The sequence below is a fragment of the Daktulosphaira vitifoliae genome, unplaced genomic scaffold (genome assembly GCF_025091365.1).
Source record: "Daktulosphaira vitifoliae isolate Bord-2020 unplaced genomic scaffold, ASM2509136v1 Scaffold_1, whole genome shotgun sequence".
Lineage (NCBI taxonomy): Eukaryota > Metazoa > Arthropoda > Insecta > Hemiptera > Phylloxeridae > Daktulosphaira > Daktulosphaira vitifoliae.
Window position 1 is genome coordinate 52090445 of NW_026099572.1, and position 17517 is coordinate 52107961.

The following is a 17517-nucleotide window of genomic DNA, read 5'->3' on the forward strand; positions in this document are numbered from 1 at the left end:
TTAATACCGTAAAATAATACATGAAAATTCAAATTTTCACAAACTTCAAAACGCTACAGAATATTTACTACTGAATATTAATAAGATATTTTTTTACTAAAATTTTTCTTAAATTCTACTCTACAAAATAGCTATCTTAGATTTTTTTTTTACATTTTATTTAAAATTTAAAAATAATTAATATTTTTAATAAAATGTAAAAAAATTAATTATTGAGATATAGCTATAGACCTAACGTATAACTATTATTTAAAAAAAAAATCAACTAAAAATATTAACTTGATCAAAAGTTATTGAAGTTGTCAGTGAGTGGTGGGCCACTCTTTATATTACTGAACTATGTTCAAAAATAATACATATTTTGAAGCACTTATTTTTATTAATCAGCGTATAAAAATAAAATATTTGGTAACAATGCTTTTATCAGCAAATATATGTTTATTTTTAGATTATTGAGCTAATATACATAATATCAAAACATTTCTAATTATTTTTATAAACGTATTTTAACGAAACTTTTTTTTCATTATTAGTACATGTAAATAGTTTTTTAATATTTAATTAATTAGTATATGTACTAAAAGTAACTATATCATGATTATTTTAATAGACACCCCCAGTGGTCCAACATCTAGTTATGAATTTTAATGCCAATTAAAAAAAAGTACATAATAATAAATAATTAATCCCGAATGAGTTTTCTATTCACTTGAAATATTTTTGGTACATTGAGTGATATAGATACTATAAGAATGTGTGCTAATATATTGAGTTTACTTATGTAATTGAAAGTCTAATAACATTAAAATAAAATTAAAGTCAAGCATTTTGATTGAAACATGGAGTTTAATATAACTGAAATTCGTGAAAACGGTAGTATTTCAATGGCAGCAATCCTTTATAAATCTTTTCGTAAATAAGTAAAATGGTCATGTAGTTGCAGGTAACATGAAACCCAATTAGCAGTTTATAGCATAGTACAAATTTCTTGTCAGAGGTATTACTTTAGTCCGATTCAAAGGCAGCCACAATTACAGCTAGCATATAAGGTTTTGAAATAATGTGTATATGTCTACACGAAAAATTATAGACGTTTTTAAAAAGTAAATTTATTTTAATGGCTTTTAAGCTTTGAAATCCATCTTTTGAATAATTACAGTATATAATACACTGGATGGTCCATTTATCACAACCCAATCAATTACTGGAAAAATAAATACAATATTCAAAAATACATTTTTTTTTTTACTTGCGTATATTTCTTTATTTATCAGCTTTTAATTACTTTTTAGCAACATCCTTAGTAATTAATAAAAATGTTAAATAATTTTTTTTTGCTACCTTATAAAATAGAAAATTACAATTTGTAATGACAGGTAGATAATGACTTTTGGACCAGTATATCAGATGATATGACCGACTTTAAACTGATAGAGATGCATGTATGACGATTCATTTCATTAGATAATTTCCCATTACAGTCTTCTTTTCAACCAGGTATAATAACGTTACCTAGATAAATATATATGTTTTCAATAAAAAAAATAAAGTCGACACCTCTATATGTTATAATTCTGTTATTTTCTTCTATATGGAATAATCCTGAACTATAATGACTGATAGGTAAATGAAGAGATAAACATAGTAAGTATATCTACTCGTCATTTTCTTAATTAGATTATTATATTATATATAACTAAAAATAAACAAAACATTTTTATAATATAGTATCAAAATGGAAAACATAACCGTTTTGTTATGTTTTTTGATATTTAAACGTCATTGATAATTTTTTACTTTTTAGAAATTAACCTACCATTGCTTTCATGTAAGAATTTCGACCATAGTTTTTATGTTAAGAAACACTAGGTTTCTTGCAGTTATATTTTACCCAAAATTTATTGTATCTTATAAGTTATAACGAATCACTACCAATATGTTTTCATTTTCTGTTTAGTTTTGTTTTGTTTTTTATTTTAATTTGTTTTTAGTTATGTTTGATGTTTGTTTTATTTCGTTTGTAGTTATGTAATGTTTGTCGTTATTATACATTCTTTATTAATCATTACACGTTTTCTTTAAGAGTTACGATTTCAATTGTTTTTTGGTCGTTATAACGTTATGAAAACAGTTTTAGGCCCTGGTATATATTTTGCAAAAGTTTGAGTGGGTTATGATAAACAGATCACTTTGTATATATAATGAAACACATTATTATACAGGTTTACTATTTGCAATATAGTTTCAAGAAACTCCATTTGAATCATTCATTCTTATTTGAAATAAACAAAATTATAATCATTATACTTATATATTAATTAAAATGTTTTCCTACGCATAAATCGGGTACTTATCCATATTATGTTTGTTAATTTTCTTTAATATTGTAGTCCTAAACTCACGCATATATTATATTTATGAGTAAATTATCATGCTATGATCATGATTGTTTTAGTATTTATATATCATATACTATTTATATAAGTAAATGGAATGTTTTTTTATTAAAACTAATATTATATTTGATAGTTTATACAGTTTCAATATATTAACACACGACAAATTGATGTATGAAATTCAATATTGATATTGCAAATATTCTACAAGCATAAACATAGAAGCACTTATAAAAAGAGCTCGGAACTTTATGCATCTATAAAGTTTATGTTAGTCGTCCCGAGACAATGATTGATAAATAGCTATTCATGATAGATTTTCTTAACATTAAAAATTATACATATTAATTAGAAGTTTAGTTTTAGGGGACGTAATGGAATCACTTCACCTAGAACAAAAAATATTCCTGTGGTAATGATAATTACCATAGTATACACATAAATGAATTACCACATAATAATAATTATGATAATTTTCCACTGAGTTGAGTATCTCTAATGTGGTTTAAACACATTTTATAAATACATAAAATTTCGAGCTTTGCTTGTAATCCTTAAAATCAACCTTTATGTATTACAATAACGTCGAATTTGATAAGTTATTACCGTTATGGTAAAGCAATATTTACGTGAAAATAACATTGACAATGTTATACCTCTTAATTCCGTGTAGGGATGAAAACGTCACCCACTGGTTTATTCATCATTAATGACCCATAAGTCATTATCAATGGTCCATAATCCACAATAATCCCTAAAATTTTTTAAAAAATTTTCGATATGTCACAATAGTTATAATACATAGGAATATATATTATTAATATAATCAATTAAATATAAAGGATGTTCAGTAAGTAAAGAAACAGGTCAATTGTTATAAACCACGAGAATAATAAAAATTCGTTTCCTTACTTACTAAATACCTTATATATTAAAGTGTATGGCTTATAAATAATAATTTTTCTTAACATCAAATTTTACAGTAATTACAAGCTATTCAATTTAATTAAACAATTCTTTAAAGTAAGTAACAGTCGAGGTTTGGAATCTTTTCAAAATTAACTTTTAAGAAACGGTTCAAAACTGATTCCGACGATGACAATATGAATCTAAACACAACCAAAAACTGGTTGTTTTAAAATAAAATATATAAAGTTTTACCATTATTTTATGTAAGATAAATACAGAAAGTTAAAATATTTACAAACTTTAAAATACTACAATGTGTAATCAGTTTTGTCAAAAGATATTTTTAATAAATTAAATCTAAAATTTTACACAAAAAAATGGCTATTTTGAAATTTTTCTAATATATTTCATTGGTATTTGTTTTTACTTTACAAATATAAAAATATTGGTTTGATTACAATTTGTTAACATAAGTAGCTAATTATAGTTTTCTGTGTTAGACAATAATAAAATGTATACAAGTATTCATATGAAAATAAACATATTAATCCCAATGTGTTGTATAGTATGTGAATGAGCTGTGTATGATTAGTAGTAGTTTAATTTCTGGCCTTAATTCCGTCGTTTCAGTGATGTGTTTATTTGTTTAGCAGTTCGAATATAGTTGATATTCGAACGAATTTGTTCACTGTTCTCTCAAACATAGTTCATTATATATCCATTTAATTCACCATGAAATTCATATTTTACTTTTAATTTATATTAGAAAAAAAAAATGTGTCCATTAAAAGAAAAAACATAACTAATTACCAATATTACTTCTTATCATTCCTCCGATGGATGTCAAAATCTCACCAGCGCTGCCACCACAAATTGAACATAAAAATCCTATCCGATGTTGTCACAAGTGATATATTTGCAATACTTATCTTACTTTCAATATATTATCTAAATACAGGCACGTAAACAAGGGTGGGTCTGGCCCCCCTTAAATTTAATGTGGCCCAGAGCAGGCCCCCCCAAATTTAAAATTCAATTATTTTTACGAATTATCAAAAACGTGCTAGGCTTTATATACATTGAAATTATTATTAATTTGTGATTACTATTGAGTAATACAGTTATTATTATGGCTGTATTTTCATTTTTATATTCATAGAAAACGTTATTTGAAAAAGATAACGTTCTAGACGTAATAATAAATGGAATAGCAATTACTCCAAACGTGGTTGTAGGTAAATTTTTTTTAACTCTGGTCTAACAAATGATAACAAACTACCAAGTATCTGCATTGATTAGAATCTAGTTAATTACAAAATTCGATAGAGTATACTCTATGAAAAATTTTTTGATAAATTTTATCTTTAATTTGTTTTTTTTTTTATAATTTAGTAGTTACAATAGGTAATTTATTTGTTTTTGTTAATTTGTTATTTGCGTGCTCTAAATAATAGTAATTAAAATATGACTAAAAAAAGGCAGGAATTGTTTTTAATTTTAAATAAAATAAATTTTACATTGTTTATAATTTATATTTATTTTAAAAATTTTTATAACTTAATTGTTATTAGTATTTAGGAATAAATTATTTTTTCTTAATAGCTTAAAAGTTAAAAATAAAAGTTGAAAAATTAAATCAGCTTATGTTCACATCATTATTTTATTAGCTTCGATGCAAAGCTGAGAAGGTATTATTTTTACTATNTATTAGCTTCCGATGCAAAGCTGAGAAGGTATTATTTTTACTATGATGTGTTTTTTTTGTGTCTGTTACCACTTTTTCTCAGCTCTCTCAGTTGAACCCATTTCTTTCAGTAATACGTTAAAAGATAACAAATCGTATCTAGTCGAATACATTACCCTCAAAAATTGCCATAACTTTTTTATATAGATGTATGATATCGTTACTTTTCATTTGATATATTTTTTTTATAAATCTGACCCTTTACCTGCCCACGGGGGGGATTTAAAATGACAACTTTTTCACAAAAAATTAACTTTTTCAACTTAAATTTTTAANTGTTAATTATTCAAAAAAATAAAGTAGCACAATAGGGTCACGCACAGTGTGAGCTTGAAATAGTTGGGACTAGAATAGATGATATCTGACAGTGATTAAAATCACAATCATAAGAAACGCTTAGATGCAAATCTGTATATAGTGTTTAATTTTAAAAAATTGGTGGATTAATGAAAAGCTCATTTTTCTCTCAAAAAGAATTACGGAAAAATTGCAAAAAAAACATTGCCATAGGCAATGATTTTTACTGAATCGGTAAACGTTCGTGACATTCGTTTTTCGATCAAATTGGCAATTTAAGCTGATTCACATGTTAAAATTAATTTTTTCGACTTTAAAGGAAAAAAAAAATTGAAATTAGTTTAACATTATATTCTATGTCAATTAGATTCATATAATATTCGTGAAAATCAGTGAACCCCCTTATAAGGTATTTTAAAATAAATTAAAATACAATACCAACATTTTCAAAACTTAAGTTGAAAAAGTTTAATTTTTGTGCAGAAGTTGCTATTTTGACTCCCCCCTGTAGGCAGTTAAAGGGTCAGATTTTCAAACAATTTATATCAAACGAAAGGGAAATATCTAAGATTTCAATATAAAAAATAATTATTTTGATTTGTTCATTTTTCAATAAGCTATGGCAATTTTTAGAAAAAAAAATTTTTAACTTTTGAGGGTAATGTCTTCAACTGATATGATTTATGATATTTTAACGTATTGTTGAGAAAAATCAAGTGAGAGCTGAGAAAATGTAGGGACAGACACAAAAAAAAAAAAAATAAATACATCATGATAAAATTAATACCTTATCAGCTACTCATCGAAGCTAAAAAATTGGCGAAAAATATTAACTGAATCAAAAGTTATTTAAGTTGTCAGAACGGGTTGGGGCAAAATGTTTATATATATAATGAAAAAGTTTTCGAGCATTTAAGTTTATTATAAACTTTGCTCAAACCACATATTTGTAATTATGTTAATTGATATTCTGCGTTTTATTTTTATATATTAACTTGATATTGCATTATACAGTCTTAAAAAGTATGTAAAAATCCTACATTTGTTCTACATTATATATGTATGGTATTGTTTGTACAATATATTAAAGTATACTAAAGTATAAGAGGCAAATAATTTATTTTTCAAAAAATTAAGCTGATGTATAGCTGTATAATATTGACAGTTGATAATTTGTGCGTCATAATTACTTAGCTATATTATTTAAATGTATGTAAAATAAATTTTTGAATATTAGGAGCTCAATAATTGAACGTCCTAATTACTCAATAGCTCAACTTAAACTTAAATTGAATATACTCTTATTAGATGATTAAATAACTAAAATAATTGAGATATCTTTTTTTTTAGCATTGCTTACTATACTGAGAAGTTCATTTATAAATTAATATTAAAATTAATAATGGAATAGCTAAAAAAATCAGGAATAAATTATATTATTTCTAAGTTTCTACTTAAATTTTAGGTTTAATAGTAATACTATTTCCATTACAATTAAAAAATAATAATTTTAACTAATTTATACTTTATTTCTTGTTTATTTTTGTAATTAACAAAGATCAAAGTTTTTGTAAGAATAATTCAATTGTTATGATTTTTTTTTCCATTACTCATTAATGACCGCGCTTTCAAAATTGTTGTTCTAATCAACAGTACACTTGAACCACTTCTTAGAACGGGGCTTAGTAAAATGTAATGATTTGTACTTTTTAAAAGCGATTGAAGTAATCAAGACGAACAAATAAAATGATTTAAGCAGAATAAATTATTTTAATTTAGGTTAAATTGTCAATGTAACCTCAAATGATATCATTTAACGTATTTTATTATGCCATATCAGTCTTATTAGATTTAATTGGTTTTATTGGAGTTTTAATTAGTTTGATTGTTTTTTAATGAAAATATATAGCGGAAGTCGATAATAAAATTTTATAGTACAAACATATTGAAAGCAAATTTTAATTTACTTTATTATGACAGCAATACTAATAATATAAAAACTGTATACTAATAATATTATAATAATAATAATACAGGGCAGCAGCCTCTTTGTTGTCATAAGTCTCAAAAAATAAGTCTCATTGAATATGGAAATTGATTCTGATTCTGGCTTCAAATTTTTTCCATCGCATCTACGTTTTGAGATAATTAAATATTAAGTTATACTCAAATCATCATTAATCGTTATAAAAACTTGAAAAATAATTTTAACTTTTTATTTTTTTTAATATAATTTGCTGGTGTTAAAAGAAAATTGTATAAAATTTGGGGTTTATTCGTGAAGTTTAATTGAATTTATAGACATTTAAATCTAAATAAATGTCATAATGCAACTTACTCTTAAATATTCAACTAAGTAAAGTAAGCATTTAATAATATTGGTTTATGTTTATTTTAGGCCTTCAGATAGAAGTGCAAAAGATGTTGAAGCGATAGCGTCACGTCTTCGGCGTGTGGACACGTTAAATAGATTGCCCAGTAATGTCTTACAACAAATAGCCTTTGTTGGTTATTACGAAGATCTAGAACGTGGCGTAATGCGTGAGTATACAAAAATTTGTCCCACGAACACAATTAAAAAAATGATTTTCCATTGTGTAAAACAAATAAACCACGTATTAAATTAAGTTGGTTAGGCAAAATAAACAATCCGGTAGTGCCTGACACTTAGTATATTGGAAACTATAAAGAAATTATAGAGCAATTGATTTATGCATTTATACATTTTGAATATTGCCACACATTCTCCTAGTGTTGTTTGAAGGAAATTGAACGATTTTTTTATTGAAGTTGTTATCCAAGTGAAATTGAATTACCAGAAGTATTGAGATTCTAATACATAATAATTATAAACTATAATTCTTAATTCTATAACTATTTAAAAAAAATATATTATAACATTCATTATGCATTATGATAAAATAGGCCTCAGTCTGTACTTAAATATTATAAGAAATGGACTTAATAAAAATTATTTTAAGCTAAAAGTTGTATTATGTTTAACGATATTTTACGTTTATTGGTACATGGGTATAGTACTGGTGTATATTTATAACGCATACTTCGCCTGTGTTACATACGCACTTTATTTATTAAAATGCTTGTAATTCAATAATTACTCGACCTTAAATTTTGTTCTATTTTTTTTTATTATTAAAAATAAATAATGAAAAATACTAAACAATATAAGAGGAACGGTGTGGCCGAGTCAGCAATGCATATTGTCTCGTGTTCAAAACTCAGTCCCGGGCGGCTTCATTTGTCGAGGGAGAGATCAGTTCGGTAATTGGAGTCCGCCATCCCTTTCTCTGGTAACGGACTAACCACCCATCCTGGAGTGTCAATGGTTAAAAATACTGCTACTTAGGAGGAGGCTGCTATAGACCTTAATGGACTTATAAAAGCGATAAATAAAAATAATAATGAAAGATAAGGTTTTATCGTAGTCTAAGAATGCATAAATTATTTAAAAAAAAAGTTAAAACGAAATAGATTTAAAGTCATATATTAAGAAATGTATTGAAAGTTTTTGGAAATGAAACTGTTCCACTCTGTGTGTTTCATATTATTTATAGTTTGCTGCACATATTATAAAAATAAATAACATGTTAATAATACCTTTTATTTATGAACAAATGTTATTAATGGAAAAAATAATTCAGTACAAATAATCCTGTACTTTAGTTTATGAATGTGTATTATGAACTCTTACTCAAAAAATTCAAATATACAGTTACTTATTTTCTTAATAATTTTCGTGGTTATTATAATGTTTGTTATTTTGGAATATTAGTCAAATAATATAATAAAACATGTAATAAAAATATTGTTGAGTATCTCGTTAAAACTGAAGAAATAATGCAAACGAAAAGATTAAAGTTTCAACAAAACATTTACTTAAAAAAAGCGTATACATTTTTATATTCCTAAATTCTACCACTTGATGTTTAAGACCAAAAATGTAAAATTAATGGTTAAGATACCTCCTTCTTTGGGTGGAGGCCGCCATTTCTCTTAATGGATTTAAAAAAATAATAATAATGAAAAATATGTTTTTAACGTAGTCTACAAATGCATAAATTATTAAAAAAAAACATTAAATGAAGAGGAAATATAAGAGGAAGAGAAGAAGATATATATAGTAAATCGTATAACACCAGCTACATGATNGTGGAGGCCGCCATTTCTCTTAATGGATTTAAAAAAATAATAATAATGAAAAATATGTTTTTAACGGAGTCTACAAATGCATAAATTATTAAAAAAAACATTAAATGAAGAGGAAATATAAGAGGAAGAGAAGAAGATATATATAGTAAATCGTATAACACCAGCTACATGATTTCACTTAAAGTAATCATATTTTTTCGCTTTTTTAGTCACATGTATCTCTATTTTTCTGTTATAGAATGTTTTTTATGATCATACCATACGTCTTATAGTGGTGTAAACTTCATTTTTAAAGTGAAACTTCTTTACACAGGGTCCGAAAAAAGAAGATTATAGCGCATCGCAGTCGGTTGTCACGAACACATTCTATAATTGATTCTTTTAATATTAGCCACTCAATTTTTTAAAATAATGAAATTTTTGAACATTTATTTTTTTGCTTTTTGTTAGTTACATATTTATTATCATTTATCTGTTATAGAACAACTTTTTGGTCAATCCATTATATCTTATATGGGTGTCATCTTGAATTTTATAATTGGAAACATACATAATAAACTAGTTTATTATTTTTAACCAGTATTTCAGAAATTATTAATAATTTAAAGTAATGACTAGATTTATGAGTGGGTGCTGCTATTTTTATCACTAATCACGATTGTATTATTCCTCCCACCTAGATATAAAAATGAGAATAACTTTTGAAATACTAATCTAAATGTTGTTATCCATCAGTCAATTTCTTAATTAGATAATTATCTTTTTAATAAGATAGTTTAATTTGTATTCATATATGTATATATTTAAATTGAAAAAAAAAATTGCCACTTCTATAAGATATTAGGGAATAATCTAAAAATTATTTTATAACACATAAACGAAGATGCATATGTATTAAGAGAATTCGCTTGACTAGTGTTTAAAGAATTACTCTGTGTATAGAGTGATTTATTAAAGTTAAGAAACTACTTTTCTCAGAAATTATTAAAAATATTATATTTTTGTAAAGGAAAATATTGTTTGATTTAAAAATAACAATATGTAGTTAAATAATTTTTTTTTTGTCTCTGTAATGATAAGAAAATTTAATATTCATTTTCTTAAATGAAAACTCTATAATTACCTCGATAAAATGATAGAAGAAAATGTAATAACAATTTTGTTCTTATAATTTTTTTTATCCGATCAACCGTTTATTTTTTTAAATTGTTTAAAGATTTGGATTCAGAATAGAAGTTCATCGCTAATTTGGTTTTCGTAGTACTCGATGCTTCAATGGATTCTATATACAAAAAAGTAAAATAACATTAGAAATTTTGTTTAAAAAAACTTAATTTTAACACTCTGAGACTGACGAACGGTTGATCGAATAAAAAAAATTTAAGGTCAAAATGCTTTGTAAATATTTTTTCTATTGTATTATCAAAGTATAAATATAGGGGTTCTCACTTAAGAAAATTAATGTTAAGGTTTTTTATCCTTGAAGGAATTAAAAAAAAATTACTTAATTACATACACCCAGAGAAAAAGCTCGATCTATATAATAAATTCATTGTTCAATTTGATAAATATATCATTACTATTGAATCTATGATATATTTATCAATATGATGATTTTTTTTCTTGTCTTGAACAATAATTATTCATAAAAATAGTTATTTTGTTCGTATTAATAAAAAATTATCATAAGCCCTTGATAAAATTTCTCTATCAAAATTGATTGAGGTTTTTCTTTGGGTGTACTATTATTTTTGAATCATACAATATATTCTTTAAAAAAAATTTAAAATTTATATTAGTTTCCGAGAAAATGAATGTTTTATCCTTAATGAATCATTCTGTATATCATTTTTTTTTTTTTTGGAATAATCGTATCAATGTTAGTTTTTCAAATAATTGTTTAATGATTAAAAATATATTTTTCACATTTTAAATTTTTTAGAAATTAAGCAAAATTATCCCCATATGGATTCCATTTTTCATTTTTTATATTTAGTAGTTATCAGTCAGCTATTTACAATGTTAGTGTTACTAAGATTTGGCTAATATTAATTCTGTAAATCATATGTATGAAATGTAATTTTTTAAAATGTTGATAAGTCAGAGCACACAATAAATGATACGATCACATTTTTCCTAGTAAATGAAATGACAACACGTTTCTTGTTTTTACGAAATTCGTAAAAACTTAATTATTAAGAGTTAAAGTCTTAAATAAAAAATTACTACTTTTAAATTAATATTGACATTGAAAACGGATAAAATGAAATATTTTTACAGCCAAAAAATTGTGAAGTAGTAGGTATANGTTGAGGATCTTTTACGAGAAATTTTTCACAACTCTCTCGGGTGTTGTGCCAAAGTTGAATATTGTGCACCACACGTCCCGGAAGGGTTTTATTTTTACACTCCCTAAAGCTACATTCTTCTTTACTATCAGTTATTTTCTTATTTTGAACCTAAAAAGTTCTGTTTTTTTAATCGTCATTGTATTTGTTGAAAAACAAGAGTGGAAATAAGAAATCAACATTCGCAGAAATAATTGAAGCAAATATAAAAAAAAACATTTTGGAATTAAACTTCAATATCCTTGAAAGTGATTTTATTCATTCATCTAGAATATTCTGGAAACTCTTTCTTCAATATTTCAAATTTACATAATGAATTTTTAAGTAACGCATTTTGTTTACAAATAATAAATCTTTTTTTGTAAACTATATGGTATAAAGTTTTTTGATTATAAGTGATTCCCGCGAGAGGAGCTTTTTACAATCGTCAAAAAAAATTATGTGTGTGAACCAAAAACCTTTATGGCTGTCAAACGGGTTTTTATCAAAAAATAAATTGGACAGTTTATTTATCCAATTTACTAACACTCAATGATATATTTGTAACTATTTGGTCTTGTGAGTAAACGAAAAGTTTAAGTATATTCTTCATTTATACTAATACTGAGAATATAACTCAAGGAAGAAATTCGTAAAAACTTAATTATTAAGAGTTAAAGTCTTAAATAAAAAATGACTACTTTTAAATTAATATTGACATTGAAAACGGATAAAATGAAATATTTTTACAGCCAAAAAATTGTGAAGTAGTAGGTATATAGTAGTTAAATGCCGTAACTTTATATCTCCTTGAAATATCATTTCGATAGAAAAAATAAATTATGTCAATAATGCAATAAAGCAAAAAAAACATTAACACTATCTTTTGACTTAAATTCCGTTTGTCAGAATTATACACGCAAAGTAAACTACAAAAATGTCCTGTGTAAGTCATGCAATGATATATTTTTGTTCTATCTTGCTTTACACATTGTAAGGATTACTATGTCAATGGGCTGTGTATGTTATCTGAATAGCGTGACAATACATAGGTTTTTGAAAACAGCTAAATGACTCCTCACCATATCAATCAAGTATTGTTAAGACCCCAATAAATTTAGCGCTCAGAACACTGTAATGCGAATTTACCTCAGTCTACCTACAGTAGTATTATGTGCTGTATAAAAAGACAGTCATTAGAACGGGAATAAGGATTTGTTGCACTAAATAAATTCGGTAGGAGACTTAAAGCAAATAAGGCTTACTTTTTCACTACAGTCTTTTCAGAGAATAGCCAACACTACATTAAGTTAATCCTTTGCATTTTTTTCATTTAATGTCCGACAGCATTTCCTAACCTGACCTACAATTCGAGCCATGTACGTGTTCGCGTATAAGATCCCAAGTTATAGCTTATGATAATCAGTATATAGAACCCTTCCTGCACAGCTGTGGTTAATGTTTCCGGCCTTAAGCCAACCGTCTTCTGTCAAATCCTAAACGATACAAAAAATGGTTTTCATTACTTTTTACCTAATTTTCAGTGATATTCGCAATAATTCATATCAATAGATATTTTCAATAGTACTAGAAAATATCACAAATCGTATCTAAATGCCTTTGAAAATTAAAAAAAATTTCATCATTCACCATAAATGGGAATAATTCCTCAAAAAATTGCGATTTTTAAAATTGGAAAACTCAACATTTTTACTTAAAACTGCTATAACTTTTTTTTATATAATTAGGTATTTTACTTAAAAATTCCTTGTAGACTAATTTATTTTCCGAAAAGTTTTGCAGTACTTCAATTTTTGTAGACGTTTGAAATAGAAGTAACAAAATAAAACTACTTCTTAATTTTTATGATTTTCCTTAAAATTTACAATATTAAAATATTGAATATCAATTTCATACTAAGATTAATTACTATAATTTAAACTATAGATGACTAAGGATTTTTTCAACTTATAAATCAAACTACTAATCAGGATATAATTAAGGAAAATGGAGCTGATGTCGCTTTTAGAATAATCCCCTAATTTCTTAAAATTATATACTATCTATGGATTTTGTTTCTAGTGATTTTTATCATATAAACTGATATCATATAAACTTGTCCCAACTATGCCACGTTCGCATTATGTTATTGCAATTTTATTAAGAATTTTCTGACTTAATTTAAATTCGTCAATACCTCAAACACTAGAGCTTATAACAAAAATCTAAAAAAATTGGTATCAAAGACAAAAATACTTTCAAAATCAGCAAAAAGGTTGTTAGCACGAACATTTTTTTTCAATTCTGTTGGCTAGTAAATCAATGATATATATTTGTGTGTTTATATATTATAGGAAAATATTAACTAATATTTATTTTCTCGACTTATTGTTGTTAAAATATTTTGTTTTAAGTTGGAGTATAAGATTTTTGTTAGCATGGTAAATTCTCATTTAGACCTTTTCTGTAATGTAAGCATGATATTATATTTAGAGTTTCTTTCATAAAATGAAAGAAAATTTTGTGTAGGTTTTTTAGCTAACAATGTCAATAGTAGTTAAAATATTAAGAGGCCATTGTTGGAATTTCGGTATTTTCATGAATTTCAACTATCAAATTGACTATTTTGCTATAGAAAATTATTTTTGCTGTAAAAAAAGATTTTATATATTTTAAAGATTTTAATTAGTAATTATCTTAAAAATTAAATATGACGGTAAAAAACAAAACAGATATGAAATCAGCGTCGAAAGTCCAAACAGAATCATATGAAATATGTAAACAATAAAATTTTTTTTTGTAATTTGCTCTGTGTTATTTAAAGTTATAAATTATTGAAAGGGATTTTTAATTGTTAAGAATACCCTTTGTTCTGTTTTCATTAGAATACTTTCTTACAAGTAGAAATATATTTCCTCTTTTACTTACTCGTATTATGCTCGTATTTATTACAATAATCATAGTTTGAATTACTTTTTAAGTTTTTTAACGATTATATGTTTGTATAAATGGGTCAAAGAGGCATGGTTGTGCGAATAGCAAAAAAAGTAGGCCATTAAAAAAAATGCCATTATTATACTGTTTGATAATAGATATACCTAATGAATCAAATATAGCTGACAACTTCTGATACGATAATTATTTCAGTCATTAAAAAAAAAAATAATTTTTACATTTTAAGTCTATATATTTATTATTTTTCTTAAATAATGTTTTAATTTTTCAAAATTTCAAAACAACCGTATTTTAGCATTTTTTCTGCAAAAAAATGTTGACACCCTTACATTTTGATCGACCTATAAATAATATTTATTTGGTTATTTAAATAGCTTTTAAATTGCCTAATAAGAAGTTTAAAATTTCTATTCCGCCGGCTGTAAGTCATTATAATTTAAACTTTTGTTTTAGATACAAAGAATAATTTTATAAATTCCTCAAAACGATATCGATACTAATATTTTAAAAGTAATTATTAGTATAGTTATTATTTTTCAATGATTGATGTAAAGACCAAGTGAATAATATATTTTTATTTATTGGCGGCATTGTTAAAATACATCTCAAATTAAATACATCAATAAAAGGTAGTTGATGGATTGACAGGTCTTTGGCATGTATTACAATCATTGTCATAATGATAGATCTCTGTAAAGTTTTACGTGGTAGGTAAAACACTTTACTTTTTTGTTTATTAAATATTTGGTAAATTTTACTGTAAAATTTATCTTAATAAATATTTTAAATATAAAGGAATATTAGATATTTTTGAAAAGTTCTACTATAATTTTTGTTTAAACGTTACTGACTACATTAATTTCACATTAATGAATTTTAAATGTTGAATATTTAAGCTAATGTTTGTTTAAATCTTTGAAATGTGCTTGTTGAGATTGAATTATGCTATTATTCTCGAATTAAAAAATATATTTTTGATTAAACTTTGTATACCATGATAAATATATTAATTAAATTTATTAAATGTTATTATTTGATGAATAAATGATTTGAAAATTTTTACTGGCTGACTTATTTTTCATTTATCACGTATTGCCTTATTAATCGAAAGTTGGTTTTTTTAATATCTCAATTTAATGTTCAAATAGACTTGTTTGTCACAATAAACGGAATTTAATCTTATTTGTCGATCAAATCAATTTAGATGATTTTGTAACTATAAGAAAATAATTAATATAATCATGTTTATATTACTTTAAACGCTCATAAATCTCAAGGAAATATAGTATTAAATATCCAAACATTACAGATTTTATTAAAAGAATTTTTTTGGTAAACGTATTGCTAAAAGATATTTACTTATAATAATTTTGTTGCACTACAGTGTACATGTATTTATATTTTTTATTATTGAAAACAAGAAAATCGAATATTTAAACGTAGAATATGATTTAAGTATTGGAATGGAGGAAAATTAATTAAAATGTTTATAAAAAAATAAACAATGGCAATGTAATTACAATTTTATTTAGTTTTTTTGTTAAATGAAGGTTTAACAGAAAATTAATTAAACTGTAGTTTGCTAATGTTCATATATTTTTTCAAAATACATTATTTTTCATGATCAAATCATTCTTAAACAAAAATAATTAATTATTATACATACAACTTTTCAATTTTAATTCATAAGATGTATTTTTTTTTTTATACAAATGATTTATTATTATTATTTAATTTATTTTGGATAATGTTTTATTAACCTGAAACTTGACTTCCAATTTTAGTATTTTATTTTAAAATTATTTTCCAATTTTATCCATTTTACTTTTCTCTGATAATTTATTTTGTATTTTTCGTCTGGGTTATCTTTTTTAAACTAGTAACAAACCAACAAACTTTTTAAAAGTTATTGTATTTGTATTATTTTTTTTGTAAGTAAAAAAATAAAATAAATGTGTTTTAATCTTTTTATACACTAGGGATGAACAATGAGGTTCGTGTCAAGCCATTGTTGATAAATAACTTTTTTGTAAACGTCACATATTTATAAAATGTTAGAAAATTGTTACATATATTTGTTAGGGTTTTTTGAGAATATTTAAAATTTATGTACTATGAAATAATTATTAATTAACATTAGTTAATTTACTATAGTAAATATTTATCCATACTTTTGCACATTTGATAGTCATCGATAATTATTGTTGTTGTTATAATAAAGTTATCTAACAAACGGATTAAGATACTTATTAATCATTAATTAATAATTCATAATAATGATAATTAAAAAAAAAAATAGAAAAGTTTTTAAACAAATAATTTGTGAATACTAGGAGGTAATTATTCTATAATGTTCAGCAAAAAAGAATAAGTTTAAAATTGCTAATATTGAAAAATTAAACTGAAACTTACATTTTACATTTAAGTAACATTTAATCTCATATTTACACGTGAATACTAATGCTAAAAATCATCTTATGACTCATCCCATTTCCCAAACGTAATTAATATTTTTATTAAAATCTCTACCTAAAATGTACAGTTTTATACTCATCCTTCTTTTCTCAAATACCAAATCATTTATATAATTTCATAAAATTTAACATTTTTCATTTTACCGACATACGTATGGAATAAATCTTAATTGACCTTCCAAAAATCTATGAAGTAGAATTTTTTGCTTTGTCTGAAATATTTTTCTTATATATCTTTGAAAGTT

The 17517-nt window shown here is 24.3% G+C and overlaps 1 protein-coding gene across 1 annotated transcript in view; it reads left to right on the forward strand.

The window, feature by feature from the left end:
- Positions 1-17517, forward strand: part of LOC126895583 (rap guanine nucleotide exchange factor 4) — a 93670-nt gene that overhangs the window by 13929 nt on the left and 62224 nt on the right. Inside the window, exon 2 of the mRNA XM_050667607.1 lies at positions 7745-7887. Coding sequence (XP_050523564.1) covers positions 7745-7887 — 143 coding nt within the window. The remainder of the gene's footprint in view (positions 1-7744; positions 7888-17517) is intronic.